This window comes from Hydra viridissima, unplaced genomic scaffold (assembly GCF_058129835.1).
Source record: "Hydra viridissima isolate aposymbiotic clone 2 unplaced genomic scaffold, HvirCarnegie_v1 scaffold_6, whole genome shotgun sequence".
In the NCBI taxonomy this organism is placed as follows: Eukaryota; Metazoa; Cnidaria; class Hydrozoa; order Anthoathecata; family Hydridae; genus Hydra; species Hydra viridissima.
This window is the reverse complement of record NW_028324305.1, coordinates 12,995,426-13,014,662: the sequence shown is the minus strand read 5'-3', so window position 1 is coordinate 13,014,662 and position 19,237 is coordinate 12,995,426. Positions and strand designations below refer to the sequence as shown.

At 30.1% G+C, this 19,237-nt stretch overlaps 2 protein-coding genes across 3 annotated transcripts in view; one reads left to right on the top strand and one right to left on the bottom strand.

Moving 5' to 3' along the window:
• The first annotated feature begins 805 nt into the window (after window positions 1-805).
• Window positions 806-5,683, top strand: LOC145190566 (polycomb complex protein BMI-1-like). The gene is made up of 9 exons (XM_090090908.1): window positions 806-1,054; window positions 1,742-1,838; window positions 2,539-2,594; window positions 3,033-3,080; window positions 4,366-4,441; window positions 4,638-4,674; window positions 4,757-4,867; window positions 4,944-5,027; window positions 5,169-5,683. Exons 1-9 carry the CDS (start codon window positions 949-951, stop codon window positions 5,265-5,267), a joined length of 714 nt encoding a protein of 237 aa, XP_089947034.1. The 5' UTR covers window positions 806-948; the 3' UTR covers window positions 5,268-5,683.
• A 4,242-nt stretch (window positions 5,684-9,925) lies between these two features.
• The window catches only part of LOC145189697 (large ribosomal subunit protein eL43-like), a 28,669-nt gene continuing 19,357 nt past the window's right edge, over window positions 9,926-19,237 (bottom strand). The window contains exons 1-4 of one of the 2 annotated variants that reach the window (XM_090090885.1): window positions 12,742-12,894; window positions 12,116-12,244; window positions 11,934-12,016; window positions 9,926-10,013 (exon numbers count right to left, since the gene is read on the bottom strand). In XM_090090885.1, coding sequence (XP_089947011.1) covers window positions 9,950-10,013; window positions 11,934-12,016; window positions 12,116-12,244; window positions 12,742-12,744 — 279 coding nt within the window. In that variant the 5' untranslated portion in view covers window positions 12,745-12,894 and the 3' untranslated portion in view covers window positions 9,926-9,949. Of the gene's footprint in view, window positions 10,014-11,933; window positions 12,017-12,115; window positions 12,245-12,741; window positions 12,895-19,237 lie in introns of those variants that run through there. The other variant, XM_090090886.1, reaches the window with a different exon arrangement.

Sequence of the window (19,237 nt, the reverse complement as noted above, 5' to 3'; positions counted from 1 at the left end):
AATGTAAGAAACCAATGGCATGAACCATTATGCATAAGTTGAATATGTTCAGTATTGACTGGCTGGTATGGATTATTTGAACATTTTTGAGAATTTAGTACAGATTGGAATTCTGCATTTGGTCCTAGCTGTTTACAAATAAGCATTTGGGCAGCATCCATGATGTTTGACTTTTTGCTACGGTATAGTAATTGTCCAGATAAAATGCTAAAATTTTTGCAAGCTTTTCGAAAATTAGATTTCTTTCCTTTATCAGCTTTAATTTCTAGAGGATAAACTTTTTCTTTAAGGTACTTTTCAATTGCAACAAAATCAACATGTCTCGCCATTTTTTATTTTAAGTGTGTGTAAAATTTACTTTCGATATTGAAGGAACAATTTTACGACAAGCGATGCATCGCAATGTCTTCAAATCCTTTTTCAGCCTTGATATACTACTAAGTTCACTTGGTTTTTAATAAGTTTAAGAACTTAACTATAACATAATACTGCTCAATTTACCACAAAACAGAATTTACAAATGTAAAATCAATTGTCATTAAAAGATTGCTTTTCGAATTTAATTTAAATGGTAATAAGTACTCTCATTGGGAGTACTTATTTACTAAAGGGAGTATTTATTTACTAGCTTAAAATGACTGGGGGAGTACTCTTTGACTAGGAAATAAGTACTCCGGGAGTATTTTTTTACAGGGAGTTATTTTAAGCTGCTACACCGGTACAATTCCGCTGCAAAATGTACCTGCACACAATGTGTTAAAAGAGCGCAACGTTCGCTCTTTAAACGAAAATTTAAACAAAACAAGATAACACTCTCCAGTACAGTCCGAAAGTACCTAAGCACAGTCTAAAACTAAACTAAACTCTTAAAAGCGAAAGTGTAAAAACCACACTTGCAATTCAATTTTATGTACCTTGAATAATATCAAGGGTTAAATTGAATAGATAATGCAAAGGTTATTAAGATTACAGGAGCTTAATCCTTACTTAACTTGCATGTTATGTAGTGGATATCTCATTGATGCAACCACACTTGTGGAATGCTCACATTCATGTTAGTATCATGGTAGTAAACTGATCTTCACTATTTACATTAGTTTTTAGATGTTTAGATGAATATTTCAAATTTTTTTAAAAGTTAAATGTTTAACGTATAAATTTTTTTAAAGTTGAATTTAAATGATTGGCTAGCAAAAGGAAAAAGTTGCTAATTACACAAAACGTTTTGTAAATAAAGATTTGTCCCATAAGTTCAATAAAAAAAAAAAAAAAAAAAATTCATAATCATAAGACAGGTACTTAGTGCAATTTAAATTCAAATTATATTGGGTGATCTTTGACTCCCATAGTTTTGACAGTTAGGGCCTAAAATAACATTAAATTAAATACCATCAAGTATTAATTAAGTAACCAAATATCTTAAGATATTGAGTTGATATTTTATCATAAATTATCATAGTATCAAAACTAAGATAATATCTTAACATTAGGCAGTATTTGAATAGTTACTGAGTTATATTTTGTATTCAGTGTGTCTAATGACTTTTTGTTTTGTTTTTAAAGTTGTTACAAACACATGAAATAGTTACATGTAAAAATGGTGTTTTTTTATCGTTTACATTTGTTAGTCAGGGAATAATTTTCTTTTTGTAATATTTAAACACCAATTATTTTGACACTAGTGTAATTAATTTAAAGGTGGACATAGTAAAAGTTTGTATACTTAATATTCTTGTTTTAGTTTGTAGAAGTTGCCTCTTGAAATACTTGGAATCATCATATAACTGCCCAAAATGCACCACAGAAATTCATAAAACAAAGCCACTTGAATATACAAGGTTTACATTTGGTTTGATTTATTTGCATTATTATTGATAACTGTTTTTCTTTTATCAAATCTTGAATAAATGTTCGCTGCAGCAGATGCAGTAAAAAGATATAAAATCTAAATGAAGCTAGTGGTGTGTTTAGGATCTTCATATAGATATTTTGGTTTGAGCTCTCTTTTGAAATTTAATGGTTGACATATTCTTCAGATTCCTAAATTAGGGGAACTATACAGTTTAACATTATCAATGTTCTACATGAGATCACATAAGAATGTTTCATTAAAAAATAAAGTTCATTTATTTTTCTTTTCTCTATTTTTCCTATTTTTTTAAACTATTGATCTCACTGTATACTACTTATTCTGTGCTGTAATCTGTACGATTGCCAAGTTAGTAAATATAAATGTTTAGTGCATAAGAGCTGTAAAAGACTAAAGTAATAAAGTTTGTAGCAAACAGCCTTTTATTGTTCTCATGTAATATAGTATTGCATTTTTCATCTAATTTTTTAGTCAATTTTTAAACCTAATTCAGTTAAATAATAGTTTCATCAGAATGTACTTGATAAAGTTGTCAGGTAAATGTTGTGTAGAAATGCCCAACCCATGATAAAATCCTCTCCTCAGATTTTATTTTTTACTTTTACAAATACTTTAAAGTTAAGTATGGCCTGCTTTTTTTTTTAATGACATGTTAATTGCTCTATTAGGTCAGATCCTGTGTTGCAAGAGGTTGTTTACAAACTGGTACCTGAGTTATTTTTTAGTAAGTATTACATAACGCAGTTGCTCAAAATAAAAACTGAAGCTTCTCAACAACAAAAGCTGCATAAGATGTTTTAGTTTCTAAATTCTAATTTCCTTTTCCTTCACAAAACCAAAAAACTTTGTTGAAATAACTGGTTATTTCAGAATTGCATGGTGGTTAAGTTATTCATGATTATGCAATTCTTTTTAAGTATGTAGTTACCTAAATCTGTTTCAAAGATTACCTTTTTACAAAGATTAGCTTTTTACAAAGATTACCTTTTTACAAAATTGCCAAAACCATTTATGTATTACATTTAAATATTTATGTAGGACATGTTAATAAATCATAGTGTTAAATTGTATGATATTGAAGGGTATTGCTATGTTAGATTTAATGGGAATAGTTTCTGTAATTGAACAACTTAAGTTGAGATCCGTTTCTTTATGATTTCAGAAGAAGAAAAAAGGCGAGAAGAATGGCAAAAAAATGACAAAGAGTTAGGTAAATTTCTTAATCAAATTTATGTGTGTATAATTGCATGTGTATATTTACATTTGTATATTTACATGTGTGTATTTACATTTATATACTTATGTATGTGTATTTACTCATATATATTTATGTGTGTATATTTAATGTATATTTAGCTGTGTGTATTTATGTGTGTATAATTAAATAAGTTTAAATTATTGAAAATTAAAATCTTAACTCAATGAAACTTTGTTTTTAATTAAAAAAAAAAAAGTTTTTAAGTTTAGTAAGTATATTTTCCTTAACAAAAAATTTTTAGTGGAAATTTAAATATATTTTTTATATTTCATAAGTTTTTCTATTTTGTAGAAAGGTGTAAAAAAAGCTGCATAAAAAAAAGAAATAGTTTGCTTTAGTTCTTTTTTGCATAATGTATTATTTAGGAACCAAATTAGTTGTTATTTCTTTGTTAGCAGAAAAAAATTCAGACTGAATAAAAAATGTCAGCAACAATTTAACTTAATCTGCTAATACTTAGAATTCTCTAGGTGATAGAAAATTCAACTTATTCTCCTAAGGCAAATGCACCAATTTTTAAATCCACAACATTTTCATTCAGTCCTTTTGTACTTTTAATTTTGGATGAACAAGTAATTTTAGATGAACACTTATTTTGGATAAGCAATTAATTTTGGATGTACAGTAATTTTGGATTTTGCAAATTCTTTCTCATTTTTATTTCAAGTGAAGTTTTCTAAGATTTATTTGCAATTTTGAATACTTACAAAAAAGTGTTGAGTTTGCTAAAATGAAAGTTTAAAACATTTAGAAAGTATTTCACACATTTAGAATTACGTTTAAAATATTTAGAATTACACTAATGAAGCAGTTTTAACAGTTTTATTGTTTATTACTACTTCTTCTCTTCCAAAATACTATTCCAATTTCTATTCTAAGTCTTTTTTGTAATCAAAAGGTTATTATTATTTGTTCTTGTTTTTTGTTAGTTATTTTTGGTTATCATTTACTTTTATTTATTATCATTTACTTTTATTTATTATCATTTATTTTTATTCATTATAATTATTTTTTTATTTATTGCTATTATCATAGATTTTTATTTGTTATTAATATTAGTTTATTGTTTCTATCATTTATTTTTGTTTTTTTATTATCTTATTATTATTTACAAGATTTTAGCAGCTTTTACATCCAAAATCATTTCTTCAACGATTTAAATTTCTAAAATTTTAGTTTGTAAAGCTATTTAGTTTCAATACCTTCTCTAATAATCTTCTTTTTTTTGAAAATTCAGAAAAACCTTTTTCATCTGAATTAAGAAAAGACTTATTCAATGAATCTCGCATACTTGTCACACTCAAATACTTCAGGTAAAAATTTTTGCTAATATAAAATACAATAATCATTAAACACCATACAAACCACAAGCTGTGTTTATTCTGCAGTTTAATAAACTTGTGTCAGTTTGTGTGATTTCTTAAACAAAAATTTCGGAATCGTTTGCAAGTTATGATAATTACATTCATCATCATTTTCATAGTTCTAACTACTGGTACTTGTCTTTAGAGGAACTTCTCGTATGGAGCGGATCAAAACAGAATGTGTAAGATTTTTTTTTTTAAAGATAAAGTTTTTGGTAGTATTTCCCTGTAGTGTTAAGAAGTAGATAAATTGATTCTTTTCAGGTACTTCAAATGTTTCCTACGCGCTATCTCTGTTGCAAACCTAATATGCCTGTAAAAGTACTTAAAAAATTTGTGCAATGCAAGTTTGATATCTCCCCAGAAACGTTCCAGGTAAAGTATGTCATCTTGTTTGTTTCTGCTATATTTGCAAGCAAAAATTGGAGTTACAAAACCTGTTAAAATTTAGTTAGACTTATGGCGTGGTGATGAAACGTTGATGGACCATCTTACTCTGAAACAGCTTGTTCAAATATATGGTTTGTATCGAGAGGTGAGTCTTAGCAATTATTCTAGGTGTAAATATGTATTCGGTGTTTAATTCAATTTACTTTTCTTTTTTTGTTGTTAAGCATTGTAAAAGTATCAAAGTTTTATCATTCAACTCATTTTTTGGTTTTTGTTTTTTTGCTAGAGAAAACCATTAGAGCTACATTTCAGTATTTACCCAAAGTCGAGTGGCGATGGAACCGCAGGAGCTAGTCAATGTGAAGAGAATGGGGTATCAGAGTAGCATAATAATCTTTACTCTGTGTTATCTCAAAAGGATCTCGAACTCGTTAAAAAAAAGGCCGTGGTTTTGTTATCTGATGAAAGTCAAGATCAGAAAGACAAGAGCCGTGGAGATAATATTGGAAAACAAGTTTTGCTCCGAAAAAATTTGAAGAGTTCAATAGCAATAATCTTAGGATTGAAATTAGTGCGTGCTTTGCCTTGAAGGATGTACCATCAATATGAAGCATTGAAAAGCTTTACAATCGTTTTGACCTAGCTTCTAGTTGCATATAATCTATAGTCTTATAAAAATTAGGGGAAGAGTTTGTTGTATTTAAATTTGCGGTGTGGTTAACTTCTTTTAGCTTTTAGTAAATGCGGTATGGACTTGTAGTGTACATATGGTTTGAGAAAATAAAAAATGAGCCTCTTCAATCTTTTAGTTTAAACCGGAAATAATAAAAAATCATCCTGATAAGAACTGTTGTTTAGAAATAATAATACAAGAGCTTTGAAAAGTTTAAGGTTTTACTAAGCTCTTTTAAGTTCTCGCTTTAAAAATCTTAAGATTTTTAGAATGCTTCCATCAGCCTAATCTTAGTCAATAAAAAGTAATTCATCTGAGGAAGGAAATTTCTTGAAAACGAACTCCCTTAGAATAAGAACAAAAATAATAAATGTTAAAAAATAAATTTACGATAATTTAAAAAACGTTATACATTTTTTAAACTATCGTACTTAGAGAAAAAAGATCGCATTAAGAGAAAATTATGTTATTCTCAATAATTTATGCAATGACCACATGCAATAATTTCTCAATAATTTATGCAATTTTTTATGACTACATGCAATATTTACGACATACATATTGTTGGTTTCGGAGCATCATAACAGTCAAATTTCACAATGGGTTACAGATACATCGAACTCAATATCTCTTTGCTTGTAACCTTTCTTAAGATATCAAAAGAATTTTTCACTATCTAGCCCCAGAGACTATTATCATATTAACCAGCAGCCTCCGCCAAGGGTGCCAGCAGGATTACGTAGGAGATGTGGCAGACAATAGTATCTTCGTAATCGGAGCATAAAATGGTAAGACATTGGTAGCTCCACATTAGGGCAAACAGCACTTACGGTCCTTTTGATTGATTGATTATTCGATTATCTAATTTGAAAAATCTGCATCGAATATTTCATTATCAATATTTTTTATCAAAATAAAAGTGTTGCTAATTTACTTCAAACTTATCATATTCACTAAATAAAGTTATCATATTTACTGATTATACTAAAAATATATACTGTCACTGAGGTTATGAAGAATTACGATTCTGTTGCTTTCATTAAAGTTTTATTTTCCAGAACGTTTTTGGATATTTTTTTTTGAAACTACGAATAATTATGCACATACAAATATCAGATAAAGGAATGGATTACGCACCTTTAACAGATTTGGTTCTTATAATCAACAAGCTATCAACTTTTCATCTCTTACTACTTTGAAACGCGCAACTAACAGGGAAACGATACTATTAAAGTTTTGCTGCAGCTTCCAGTGAAAAGGACGGATGAAGACATATAAAGAAATTTTTGCTTTTACTTTAATGATTATTGTTTTGATTTTTATTTAGAAGTAAGATTTTGTCCAGTTGATTATGTCATGGAGAAATTTACCAAAATAAAGAGCATAATTCTCTACAAAAGTGTTTAAAATTTACTTAATAAGCAAAGCTTAGAAATTTTTCAATATTTTTATCAGACAACGATTTTTCTGTGATACAAAATAAAGTTGATAACAATTGAAATTTAAAATGTTTAGTTAACTATACGAACTAATAATGATTTTAGATGATATTAGAATGCAAATTTGAGCCAGAAAAATGCGCAATAGAGCACAACCACACTACGTCGCCTCATAAATGCAACAAAACAATGACTGACCAGAAATTTAAGGAATACGAGGGTTCCGTTATTAAATAGATTTGTGCCATAAAAACATTTCAATAAGTTAGAAGGTGCTTTTACAGCACTCTATTCTATACCTAGTTTACACTACTTAAGTGTTTTTTGTAGCCATTTTTCTAGAGAACCAAGTGCTATAATTCCTCCTGGACAGTAGGAATTTTCTTATCTCTCCATTCACAAGTATTGCGATAAAGTATTATTTTTTAATCGCGATTAAGGTGTAAGACTCAAAATTCTTAAAAAAAAATTTTTTTTCAATCTATTTCTGACACGAAATTTACCACTGAACACAAATTTGAAAACCATTTTTAAAAGTCTGAAAAAATTTTGTCTGGGTAAATTTGGTCTGCTCAGCTACACGCATGGCCGCCGAGAGTAGGGGGGGGGGGGGGGTTTACGGGGAAGATTCCCGGGGCCCCGTATTTGTACAAATAATTTTTAAAAGATTTAAATAGTTTTGACTTTTAAAAGATTTAATTAACTTATACTTTTAATTTTCAATGACCAGAGCACGTTTCTTTTGGTCCTGGGTATATAATTGATCATAATGAGGGCCCCTTAAAACAACTGGGGCCCGAAATTTCTCTCGGCTGCTACGGCTACACGCATTGGAACAAGTTTTTAATAAGAATTGCAAGCTATTTCATTATAAGTTTTTTCTAAGAAACTTTTTAAACAATGGTTAAGTCATGGCGAGTATAACAAAGTACTAAAAGTAAAAAATTAATAAGATTTCATGGAAATAGACAGACTAGAAATTTACTAAATGATAAACCACCAGAAGCTTCTTTTAATGAAGTACTGAAAATGACTTTCTTCTAGCACCTCGTTAAATTTATCTTTATCCTCCAAAAAATTGAAAAAATAGAAACACCAAAGCAAACTGAAAACAAATCTGTTAATTATCGTATTAATGATAAGGAAATTTCATAGTGTGATTTATCGGTTATGTCGTAAAAAATGTCTACAATCTGGTTTAAATCTTTCAGAATGTTTTTATATGAAAAAAGGATTGAGCTCAATACTATAGATTAAGTGTCCTAACTAGAAAAAAAAAATTGAATTCTATACATCAAAGACATGCTCTGGATGAAAACTTTTGATGTAAATCATAGAATAATTTATTGCATGCGGTCAAGGTTTGAAGGCATAAAAAAGGTCATACTTGCGAAATTGTTTCATGTATCTTCGTTATCAGAAAAAAATTGACATGATCATTGCCCTGATGGTATCAATAGCTGGTGTCGTTATAAACAGGACAAAGTTAATAAAGCCTCTACCAACAAACCAGTCACTGACCTTCCACTTTCGTAGTTAGTCATTTAAAACCTATATATATTGATCTATCTCAAGAAGATCTCTTAAAAACACGTCATGGTAAGACAAAAATAAAATTTTTAATGGGATGATATGGCAGCGTATAACCAAAACAAAGTATGTTTCGTTAACACAGTTGGAGTTAGGAGCTTATGATGCTGTTTCAAATTTTAACATTGAAAGAAAAGCAAGTGTTCTTTTATTTGAAAAGATGAATATGATTCCTGGTATATATACTCTTCAAGGCTGTACAATCATGAATAAAAATTGTCTAAATTTTGCACAACATCAAAAAAGCAACGAAAAGTTATTCGCCGATGCTAATAAAAAAAAATAAAATAAAGACCAAGAAAGTGACTTATATGGTCCTGGTTCATGCTCATATAAGTAACTGTTTTTAAACTGAGATTTTGATTGAAAAACTTAGTGATTATTTAAACGAGTTTTTCTCAATATGCAAATTTTTTACCTCTCGGCCATCCCATTTCAATAATGTTCTGTTGAATTTGCATGTAACTTTCAGTAAATGTTTTTTGTATCTAGTTTTACATTTGGAACTAAAATTTTTACAATATTGTAAAAACTTTTTTATTTTTACAAGCTTGGTCTTAAAAAACTTTTTTTTAGTACCCCATTTTAAAAATTTCAGTGGATGTATAATACTTTATTTTTAAAATAGTTTTAGTTTGTAGATCGACATTTTGATAACCATTCGCCATAATTTTACGCCCTAAGTGCTTTCGGTTGCTGAGATAAATTGGCCGGGATAATATATTTTTGAATGTTGACCTTTTTTTTTTTGGTAACCATGACAACTAAAAAAATGATTTCTTATAAAACGTTAGTTGCTCTTTCTCAAATTATAGATAGTTCTTTTATGAGTTTACTTTTGAAAATTTCTGAGGTCTTTGCCTTAGTCTTTCCGCTTTTTCTCTAATTTTATATCTTTAATAGTCACTGAGATCAAACTTCTCAATCTACAACGACTTTAAAGCTTTTAAATAAAGGTAAAATAAGTCTAAGACAACATTTTCTTATAAAATATAGCTCCTATGAAAACTTGAAGATACATATCTGTTTTTTTGAGTTAAATACTACAATAAATACCGAGGAGAATTATTTTTGAAATCTGTAAATCTAAACTAATCTATTAATGACACGAGCTCAGTACATCTTCATCACATTGAAGAAGCACTACATCTAGCTATGCATATCAAAATTTATCCCAAACAACTTTAAAACACAACAGTACAATAGTAGTTAACTATAGGGAGAAGTGCTTCTTTCAATTAACAAAACTGCATATATTTAAGTTATTTTTTATAAATATTCAAATCAAGAAAATAAAAATCATGGATTTGGAAATAGGAGAAAGAAAGAAAAGAAACTCAATCTGTTTTTAGCTATGTATTTAATTTAGACTTCCTGCATTTCTCTAAGACGACGTATTGCACTTCTTACTGTAACAGCAGCAGATGTACTAAGAAAAAAAAACTTTTTTAACCCATAAATACAATAATTTATCAATAAATGACTCATCATAGAATCAATAACCTATCAAAGATCAAAACTCGCTTAAATTGGTTTTTAGAAGCATCAAAATAAAAATAAAATATCATTAAAAAAAAAAATTTATAAACTTAACAACTTGCAACAGCTTAATGCAAATTGTTTAAGCAGAACATGTCTTAGTGTTTATGTAATTGTCGAAATGTAACTAACAATATAAAAATCAACCAAATATGGTCCAAAGTAACCAATGAAAGCTCCTATTGGTTCTTTTTGAATAGATTCAATTGGAAATGATTACCTTAAGTTAACTAGTTACACTAAATATTTAATCCAAACAAGTTGAAAATAATGTTTCTTTAATAGATTTTTTAAATGTCTCACTTCATATCTAAAGTTGATTTTTAACAATTTGAGCAAATACCAATTATCACACAATTGGTTTTTAAAAAAATTACCCATCAAGGGGCAGAACACATTTGTGAAGAAAAAGCATAAGGTTTTACAAAATAAAACATTAAATGAGAAAAACTGTTTATGTATAATCATTTTAAAGTGGAAAATAATTTAAAAACAACTCCATAGTGTATAATTAAAAGATGAAAGTTGATTGAGTGCAGAAAACAATTTTTGAAAAGAAAAGGCAAAAAAAAAAAAAAAAAATCAACCAGCTTGCTACTTATTTAGACAATAATCCTAAAAGAGCCAAAAAATTCAAAATTTTGATCATACCTTTTAGTACATGCTTTTTTCAAAAATAGCACAACCCTTATAAGAATATTGTTGAGCCTTAAATTATGTTAAACATGCTTTTGAGTACAATTTTTTTTATTGAAATTTTTGATTTTACATAAGCAAAATTGGAACCTATATCAAAAATTTCACATGCTTATTTAAAAAGAGTAGCATGGAAATTCTTAAAACAAAGACAGCCATAAAATACTGTCACATAGTCACTAGTCAGCCAACAGCAACAAAGAGCTGTCACTTGACATAAATGTAGATGCTTGTATGAAAAGTTCTTCAATAAGAATGAATTAAAATTAGTACCAAAGTATGATTAGTTAATTAATGAAGTAATCATGCTATTCAGTTAAAAAAAAGGATTGCATTTAAAAATTTTTGACACTATTTATACATGAACAATATCCTAATGACAGTCTTTTAGCCTGGCTTTAGCTAAAACTAATTTGAAGGGTCCAGTATTGTTTAAAAAGTCACTCCATAGGTAGTACAACAGTTTACGAGCTCAACTTATAGACTACAGTTTGTCTTAAAAGATTACCAGAAAAGAATTGATTAATAGTATTAATTGCACATTAGTAGAGTAAAATAACCTCAATTAGAATTTTTTCAAAAAAAAAAAATTTGTTTTTTTTAATGTGTAATTTTACCATTTTTGAGGGAACAATGGTTAGATTACTGATAAATTACATCTTTGGAATAAATTTGACTATATAATGTTTGTGGTTACCCATAGTGCATCCAACTTAGTATACAATTTTTTAGTACTATGGCAAATATAATTGTTGAATTAGAGAGAATGATACTAACAACTGAATTTGTCAATAGTCAAGGTAGTAAAGAAAAATTATGCAAAACTAAATCTTTTGTTAATATAAACAGCAGCAGTAAATAACTTGATCAACAACAACTTTGGTCATTTGTCATAATGCAGGGAACTGTAACTATATTAAAATCATTGATTTATTTGTGATATTTCGTTAGTTAATATATTCAACCCTGAATAAATAACTTCATTTAAAGATAATACAAGAGTAATACAGCTTTACTATAAGATTTTATTAACTGGAAGATAAAATTAACTGGTAGACATGTGTTACAGTAAGTTATGATAAAATTATATTAAGCTAATGATTAAAAAGTTTACCTTGGAGCCCAGGCACCTCCAGCAACAACCTTGCGACATCCTTTGCATTTCCAAATACCAACAACAGTTCGCTTTAAAGCATCCTAAGAGATCAAAAAACAAATGATATAGATTTCCCAGTGAAGACCAAGAATAGTATCCAAAAAACGTTATAAAAATGTAATATCAGATTTGTTTCACACCTTCCCACAGAATTGGCAAGTGTACTTAGCATGCTGACTAGTCTCTATTTTCTTGGCCATCTTCCTGAGCGAGGCACCATATCTGGTACCATATTTACCAACAATGCCAACCTTCTTTGTTCGCTTGGCCTAAAAATATTATTTTGTACACTAAACAATACCAAGTTACTTGTATTAAAAATATCCATATACCACGCATTATCAATTTATTCAAATAACCTAAACAGTGTGAACCGTTTGTTGAATTCTGAATTTAAAGAAATTCTACTAACGAAAGATCGAGATCAATTAAAATAAAAAAAACAACTTCATGCAATTTTTCAAAGAAAAGTTAAACTAATACAAATTAAATGTTCATCTGGTTAGGTAAAAGTACGCCAAAAATTGTGATCAGGAGGGCAAAAGAAAACAACATTGTTTACAGTATTCAGAAAACAAAATTTAGAGCGGAGAAAACTAATTTTTAAGGCTACTAACGATACATGTTAAAGTAGAAGTAAATTAAGATACATTAACAGATGAGGAAATAAAATGTCCTTATCACATGGAACAAATAGATGTGATTGAGAGTGTATCAACGGATTCGTAAAGCTATTTAGTACAATTTATCTATAACGAACACCAACCATTTTGAGTACGGTAAGAAATCGAAAAAGGTCTTTTCAGTTAGCTCCCAGGGCTTTATCCTTATTTTTATTATTTCTAGCCTGAAACGAGTCACTTTTCCGTGCTAAAGTACATAAGTACAAACAGCCATAAAGCAGAGATCAAGCAATTGAGTTAAGTTTTCAAATTCGGAATTTTTCGTTCAACTAAGGGCCTGTTTATATGGACAAGGGCTAGCCCGTTTGCCGAGCTAGCCCGGAAAAAGAGCCAGTTTTAAAATTGCGTTTATATGAATTTTTACTAAAAAAATAAAAAATGATATTGAGATCAGCCTGGCTTTTTCTAGCAGGGCTGGCCTCGTTATTGGTAAAATAATAACTTTAAAGATGGCGGCTAGCGACAAAAAAAAACACATTGCGTTTCTTTTCATGAATTTGGTTTCAGAGTTAAGCCCTTATTTATCTCCAGACCCTTTTTCGCCTAACTCTAGAGCTCTATCAGCAGATAAAAAAGTAGCTATTACGCTACATTACTTAAAAGATACTGGATCTTTGGTAAATTCTAAAAGCAAAACAACTAAAATTTTAAGTACACGGAAGTTGGCAGTTTTATTATTAAATTTATCATTTTATGCGGAAGCTTTCAAATTTAAAAAATGTAAGAGTTTATACGCATGCGTACAAATTTATATAAGAAATTAACCAGCCCGTTTGCCAAGATCTCGGCAAAAAACAATGAGATCTCGCTATCCGCTCAGGTGATTTAAGGCCAGTCCAAATTTTTATGGTAGTTCGTCCTAGCAACCAGACAATCTCTAATGGCCTTATTATAAAAGGACAAAAATAGACTTCGACAAAGCACTAATTGCAACAATTTTAATTACAACTATCAAAAATGAATTGTCTATAAAAAATGTTTGTCTTTCTAGACAATCATTTTAAAAACGGACACTAAATGAACAATCTCGATTTTTTAATGAGGTATAGAAGATCTATTTCATATATAATTTGGACTTATAACGAGTAATTAAATTTTCACTGCAGCATCGTTTCAAAAACTGAAAACGAGCACAAAATTAAAAATACAATTTTTCTAACAGAAGTTCATTTTTTAATTTTTTGTCCAGCGTGTGCTGTTGATTAAAATGTTAATGTCTATTTAAAACCTCAAAATGGACTATTTTGTGCTCAATTGAAGTTCATTAATTACTCAGTTCAGTTGTTTTTCAATTCTCAGTAAATGTGCGTGAAAATTTATTTTTAAAATTCCCTCTCCAGTTTGGGATTACTTCAAAAAAGTTGAAGGTAAGTTTATCATTTAAAAAATTTTCCTTAGTCACTAAAATTTTAATCACCTTCAATAAAATTATTTTAAAAATATGTGATCAAGGAGTTGTCCTTTATAAAATGTGGATTAGTAAGTTGAAGATTCCAATAGGTGTTAAAATTTATTTAGGTTTGTGAATAAAACAATAGTGAAAAAGAAAAATGTTTTTTACTTTCATTTTATTGATGAATATGTACGCAAGTTTTAAACAATAATTAATCATGGGCAATGATCGTCATTTGGAGTTTTGATGTCATTTCAATATTTTTTTAATATTATAAATTTACTACATAACAATCTTCAAATAATACGGTAATGAAAGATCAAAATGATATTTAGCTTATCAAAGTGCTAAACGCAGGCTATTATTGAAGAGTTTTATTTTTAAAGAGGATTCGTATCCCTAAATGTGCAAACTTTACACCACTACAAAAGTATTAGCTTTACTAACTTATACCTGCCACACAAATCTAAAATATTTTAGGGAATGACCCACAGTGCCTGCTCTGTGAAAAAAGTGTTAAAATTAAGAACTGCAATACTACCAACATCAAAAATCATCTGGAATCCAAACATAATAATAAATATCTTGATCTGACTGGGAAATTCAAAGAGAGAAAAGATGAAAAGGCAGCCAGAGAAGCCCTGATTACTTCGCTTAAAACTGATTTGAAGCAAGTGTCTAAATATCCTGTTAAAAGTGCAAAACAGTTGGAGTTTGACATGGAAATCACAGTATGGCTTGTTTGTGATGGCTATCCCTTTGGAGCTCGAACTTATCCCTTTGGGACTCGAACTCGGGTGCGCTCGCACCAGAGCCAGTATTGCTCACTAAATAGAATTCATCTTGTAGTTATGTTCGAGTTTTTACTTTTTTTTGTTTTTGGTCCGCAAAATTCGTTCTCACTGAGTTATTGCTGGTTATATTGGTCCTTAAATAATTTTTGTATCGATGTTTATTTTATATTACAGATTGAACAAGATAGTTTATGAAGTGAAACTTTTTCCTGAGGACCATACTGGTGACAATATTGCCACAACAGTTGATGCTATCATTGAAAAACACAAAGAACTACAAGATATCACAATAACTGCTGTTGTTGATTAAGCAAGTAATATGGCAGTTGGCCTAAGGAAAAGCAAATATGTGGAGTCTCTTGAAGATGGCAGTATGCAATGTTTGGATCACAAGCTCAACACATGCCTGAGGAAATCTATTGTTAAAGATCCTGTTTTGGAAAAAGCTTTTGACAAAGCCAGAAATTTGGCATCAAACATGCATCAATCAGGAAAGAAAAACAAAAAGCTGAGAAGAGCTTGCAGGCTAAGTGATGTAAAAGCCATTAAAATTCCAACTCTCAGCCTAACTCGGTGGAATGGTCACCAGAAAATTCTTGATGCTATTATAAGGATGAGAGTTCCTTTACTGAAGCTCAGCTCTGAAAACAAAGGCTTTGGAAAAATTGTCCCCAGCCTTGAGGAAATAGATTTGTTTGAGGAGCTCCTACCATTCTTAACAGAAGTAAAACAACTCAGTGAATGGTTTTCAAATGACAGTGAGCCTAGGATGGACCAAGCTTTGGTCAGAGTTTTCTGTCTGTTTGCATGTGCTGAGAAGATGTACACCTCATCACAAAGCAGCAACACTGCTAAAGCTTTCTTTACTGAGTTTCTAAAAAACCTGCATGAAAAATTTCCTCAAAGAGGGGTTGGAATTTTCCCTATGGCTGTTGGAAATTTACTGCACCCATACTTCAAGGGTCATCTGCTTGGACCAGAAATTCACAATGAAGTTCGAACCTTGGTGTCAAGCCACAAAACTACAGCTCAATTTCAATCACAATCAATGGATACTGACTCGTCTGAGAGCCTGCTTGCCGAACCACCTTCACCAGTTTCACAACCAGAGCCAAGGGATGGTATGATGGCTGCATATGACTTAATGATCAATGAGATAAATAATCTAGATGGATTTGTGCAGGATTGTCATTCCAGTGGTATTCCTCCACTACAAGAAGAATTCAACACTTTCCTCTCCATGCCTAGGCCTGATTCTTTAGTTCCACCTCTGAAGTGGTGGATGATCAATGCAACAAAACTACCATTGTTAACAGAGCTCCTAAGGGGGTATTTAGTCATGCCAGTGTCTTCAGCTTCATCTGAAAGAGCCTTCTCTCAAGCAGGGCAAGTTATTACAGACGAAAGGTACAATTTGTCTCCTGATCTTGCCAGCAAATGCATTTTTGTGAAAACTAACTTCTCAACTCTGGCCCCCTATGTGGAAAAATGGTACTTTAGTAAAAGTGACATGAATGAGAAGGATGAAACCTCAGATGAAGAAGCTGAATCTCCTTCATTTTTTGAAGCAACACCTGGTCTGGAGGGACTTATTCACAGGAAGCCCTTGGCAGGCCTGCAGGAAAAGAATCTAATCAATCCTGATTTTCTTAACATTCTATCCTCAGACTGTGAATCTGACTATGATTGGATCTAAATTTTGGAAAATCAACTATTTGTGTAAACATTATTGTCATATTCTGTCCTAAAATTTGTCACCACTTTAAATTTGTCACCATAAAAGTCATTTTTACCATGAAATAAAATTCAAATATAATGTATCGTATATTTTCTTTTTTGTTTCTAAGGGATTTTTTGGGTAATTTAGATTTTATTGGCAAAAATCAATATTTCTGGTTTTATGAAATCAAGTAAATTTAGACAAAATCATAGACACCAAATAGACAAAAAATTATGCTTTGTAGACTTATGAAGTGAAAATTATTTTTTAACTGAGCAATCTTAGGACACCATAAAAAATTTGATAGACACAACAAGGACAAAAAATTAAACATTTGTTGTGTCCATTACAACATACAGAATTGTCTATGTCTGTGTTGTAAGTCTATCCATAGACTACTCTGGTTACTAGTTCGCCCTACCTTCTATAACTCCTTTTTAAAAAAAAATGTTTTTGAAAATTTGTTGTCTAAACTGAATAATACTTAGCAAAAGTTGGGCTAAGTTGAAAAAAATATTATTGACAAAAATATGGTGGATGACGCATATTAGGCCGGGTGAATAAAAATGAACAATTGCTTTTACTCAGTAATTGGTCAGCTTTACGTGAATAAAAGCTTCAACAATTTTTCTTTAGTTTTCATTCACGTAAAACTGAGCAGTTACTGAGTAAATTGCTTACCTTTACGCAAATAAAAGTATGATGAAAACTGCCTAAGTTTTTTATTCACGTAAAGCTGACCAATTACTGAGTAAAAGCAATTCCTCATTTTTATTCACCCGGCCTAATGTCTTTAAGGTGGCTCACCCCTATTAAAAATCAAAAAAAAATTTTTTTTTTCCTTTTGAATTATGTTACTTTAAGCATTGAAGTACAAAATCCATAATATATTTTTACTATTATATGCTTAAAAAGTAACAAAAAATATCATTTTTGTGGTTTATACAGTTTCCTACTCCTTAGCAACGCCATAGCAACGGTGTAAACAAATTTATTCATTACTTCTTGAAGGTTTCAACTTTACGTTTTGAAGTATTTTTCAATGTTAGATCTATTATGCTTTTCTACTGTTCTGTAAAATATAATATTTCTTAAAAATATGCTCTGTAGCATTAATACAATGTAACTGAACTGGAAACTATCTATCTGGATATGGCGAACTAAAGAAATAAAATTAGAAATTTAAAGTGAAAATATCAAGGAAATAGGTATACAAGGAGAGCAGAGGAAGTAAATGGTTGTAGCAGGAAATTAGAAACAACAAGTGCATCAAAGCTTAATAAATAACATGACTTAAGTGCTGCAACAAATTGTGATTCCAAAGTTGACAGTTTTTTCTTTATTTGTAACTTTAAAATTATTAAAAATATATTTGAACAGTATTCTACATGCAGTGAGTGTAATAGCAAGATAACTATTTTTCATAATGAATCTTTAGGTATGGGATTTTCTATTGGAATTATAATACAATGTCCAAACTGTGATTTTGAAAGTACATTTTATTCATAACCATCTATAAATCGAAGTGCTTCTAGTTCAAAGCTAGTAACACAATTCAGAACTTTGTTGAAATGGCTATAAGACAAAATAAAAATGGCGCTAGTGCACTTTCGCACCCCCTCTTTTTTTATTGCAGATTATAATAGAGAATTTCATGCTGATTCAGAAAAATATAAAAATATAGACTTGAAAATCAACGGAAAGTGCTCTAATTCGAAGTCAAAGTTGTAAAAAATCCCTATAAAAACCCTAATATTCGCCATTTTTTTCAAAACGCTTTCAATTTTAACGAAAATTAATTACCGTTACATTGCGCAATAAACAAACCTGGTTTCCATCAGCCTTTGCATTATTATTTAAAGTATTATAACGAAATGAAATTAATGGAAGATTTCAAATAAAGGTTGAACGTAGAATGTGAAAATGTAGACAAATTGATGAATAATTATTATTGTATTGCCCTATCCCTATCCCTATCCCTATCCCTATCCCTATCCCTATCCCTATCCCTATCCCTATCCCTATCCCTATCCCTATCCCTATCCCTATCCCTATCCCTATCCCTATCCCTATCCCTATCCCTATCCCTATCCCTATCCCTATCCCTATCCCTATCCCTATCCCTATCCCTATCCCTATCCCTATCCCTATCCCTAACCCTTACCTTGACCCCAACCACCTATCCAACCAGCTTTATTGTGAAATATAAATCGTACTGTTATAATAAAATAATTGTGCATGCGTGTACAATATTGCGCTCTGAGTAGCTTATGGCTATGTAGAGCGCATTGCGCTCTACGAAGACACTTCGGAAAAACATACTTTAACGACTTTTTTAACGTAAAAACCATGCTATTAACGTATTGCTTTTGTAAGCTAAAAGATAATTAACTTATTATTCTCAAAATGGCGAATATTAGAGTTTTCAGTGGGATTTTTTACAACTTTGACTTCGAATTAGAGCACTTTCCGTTGATTTTCAGGTCCATGTTTTTATATTTTTCTGAATCAGCATAAAATTCTCTATCATAATCTGCAATAAAAAAGGGGGGTGCGAAAGTGCACTAGCGCCCACAATTTACATCCAATTTAAGAAATCAATTTAAGAACACAGAATATCTGTGTTCCGAGTGAAGTTTTAATTTATGTTAAATTATGCGTATCCGCCATGT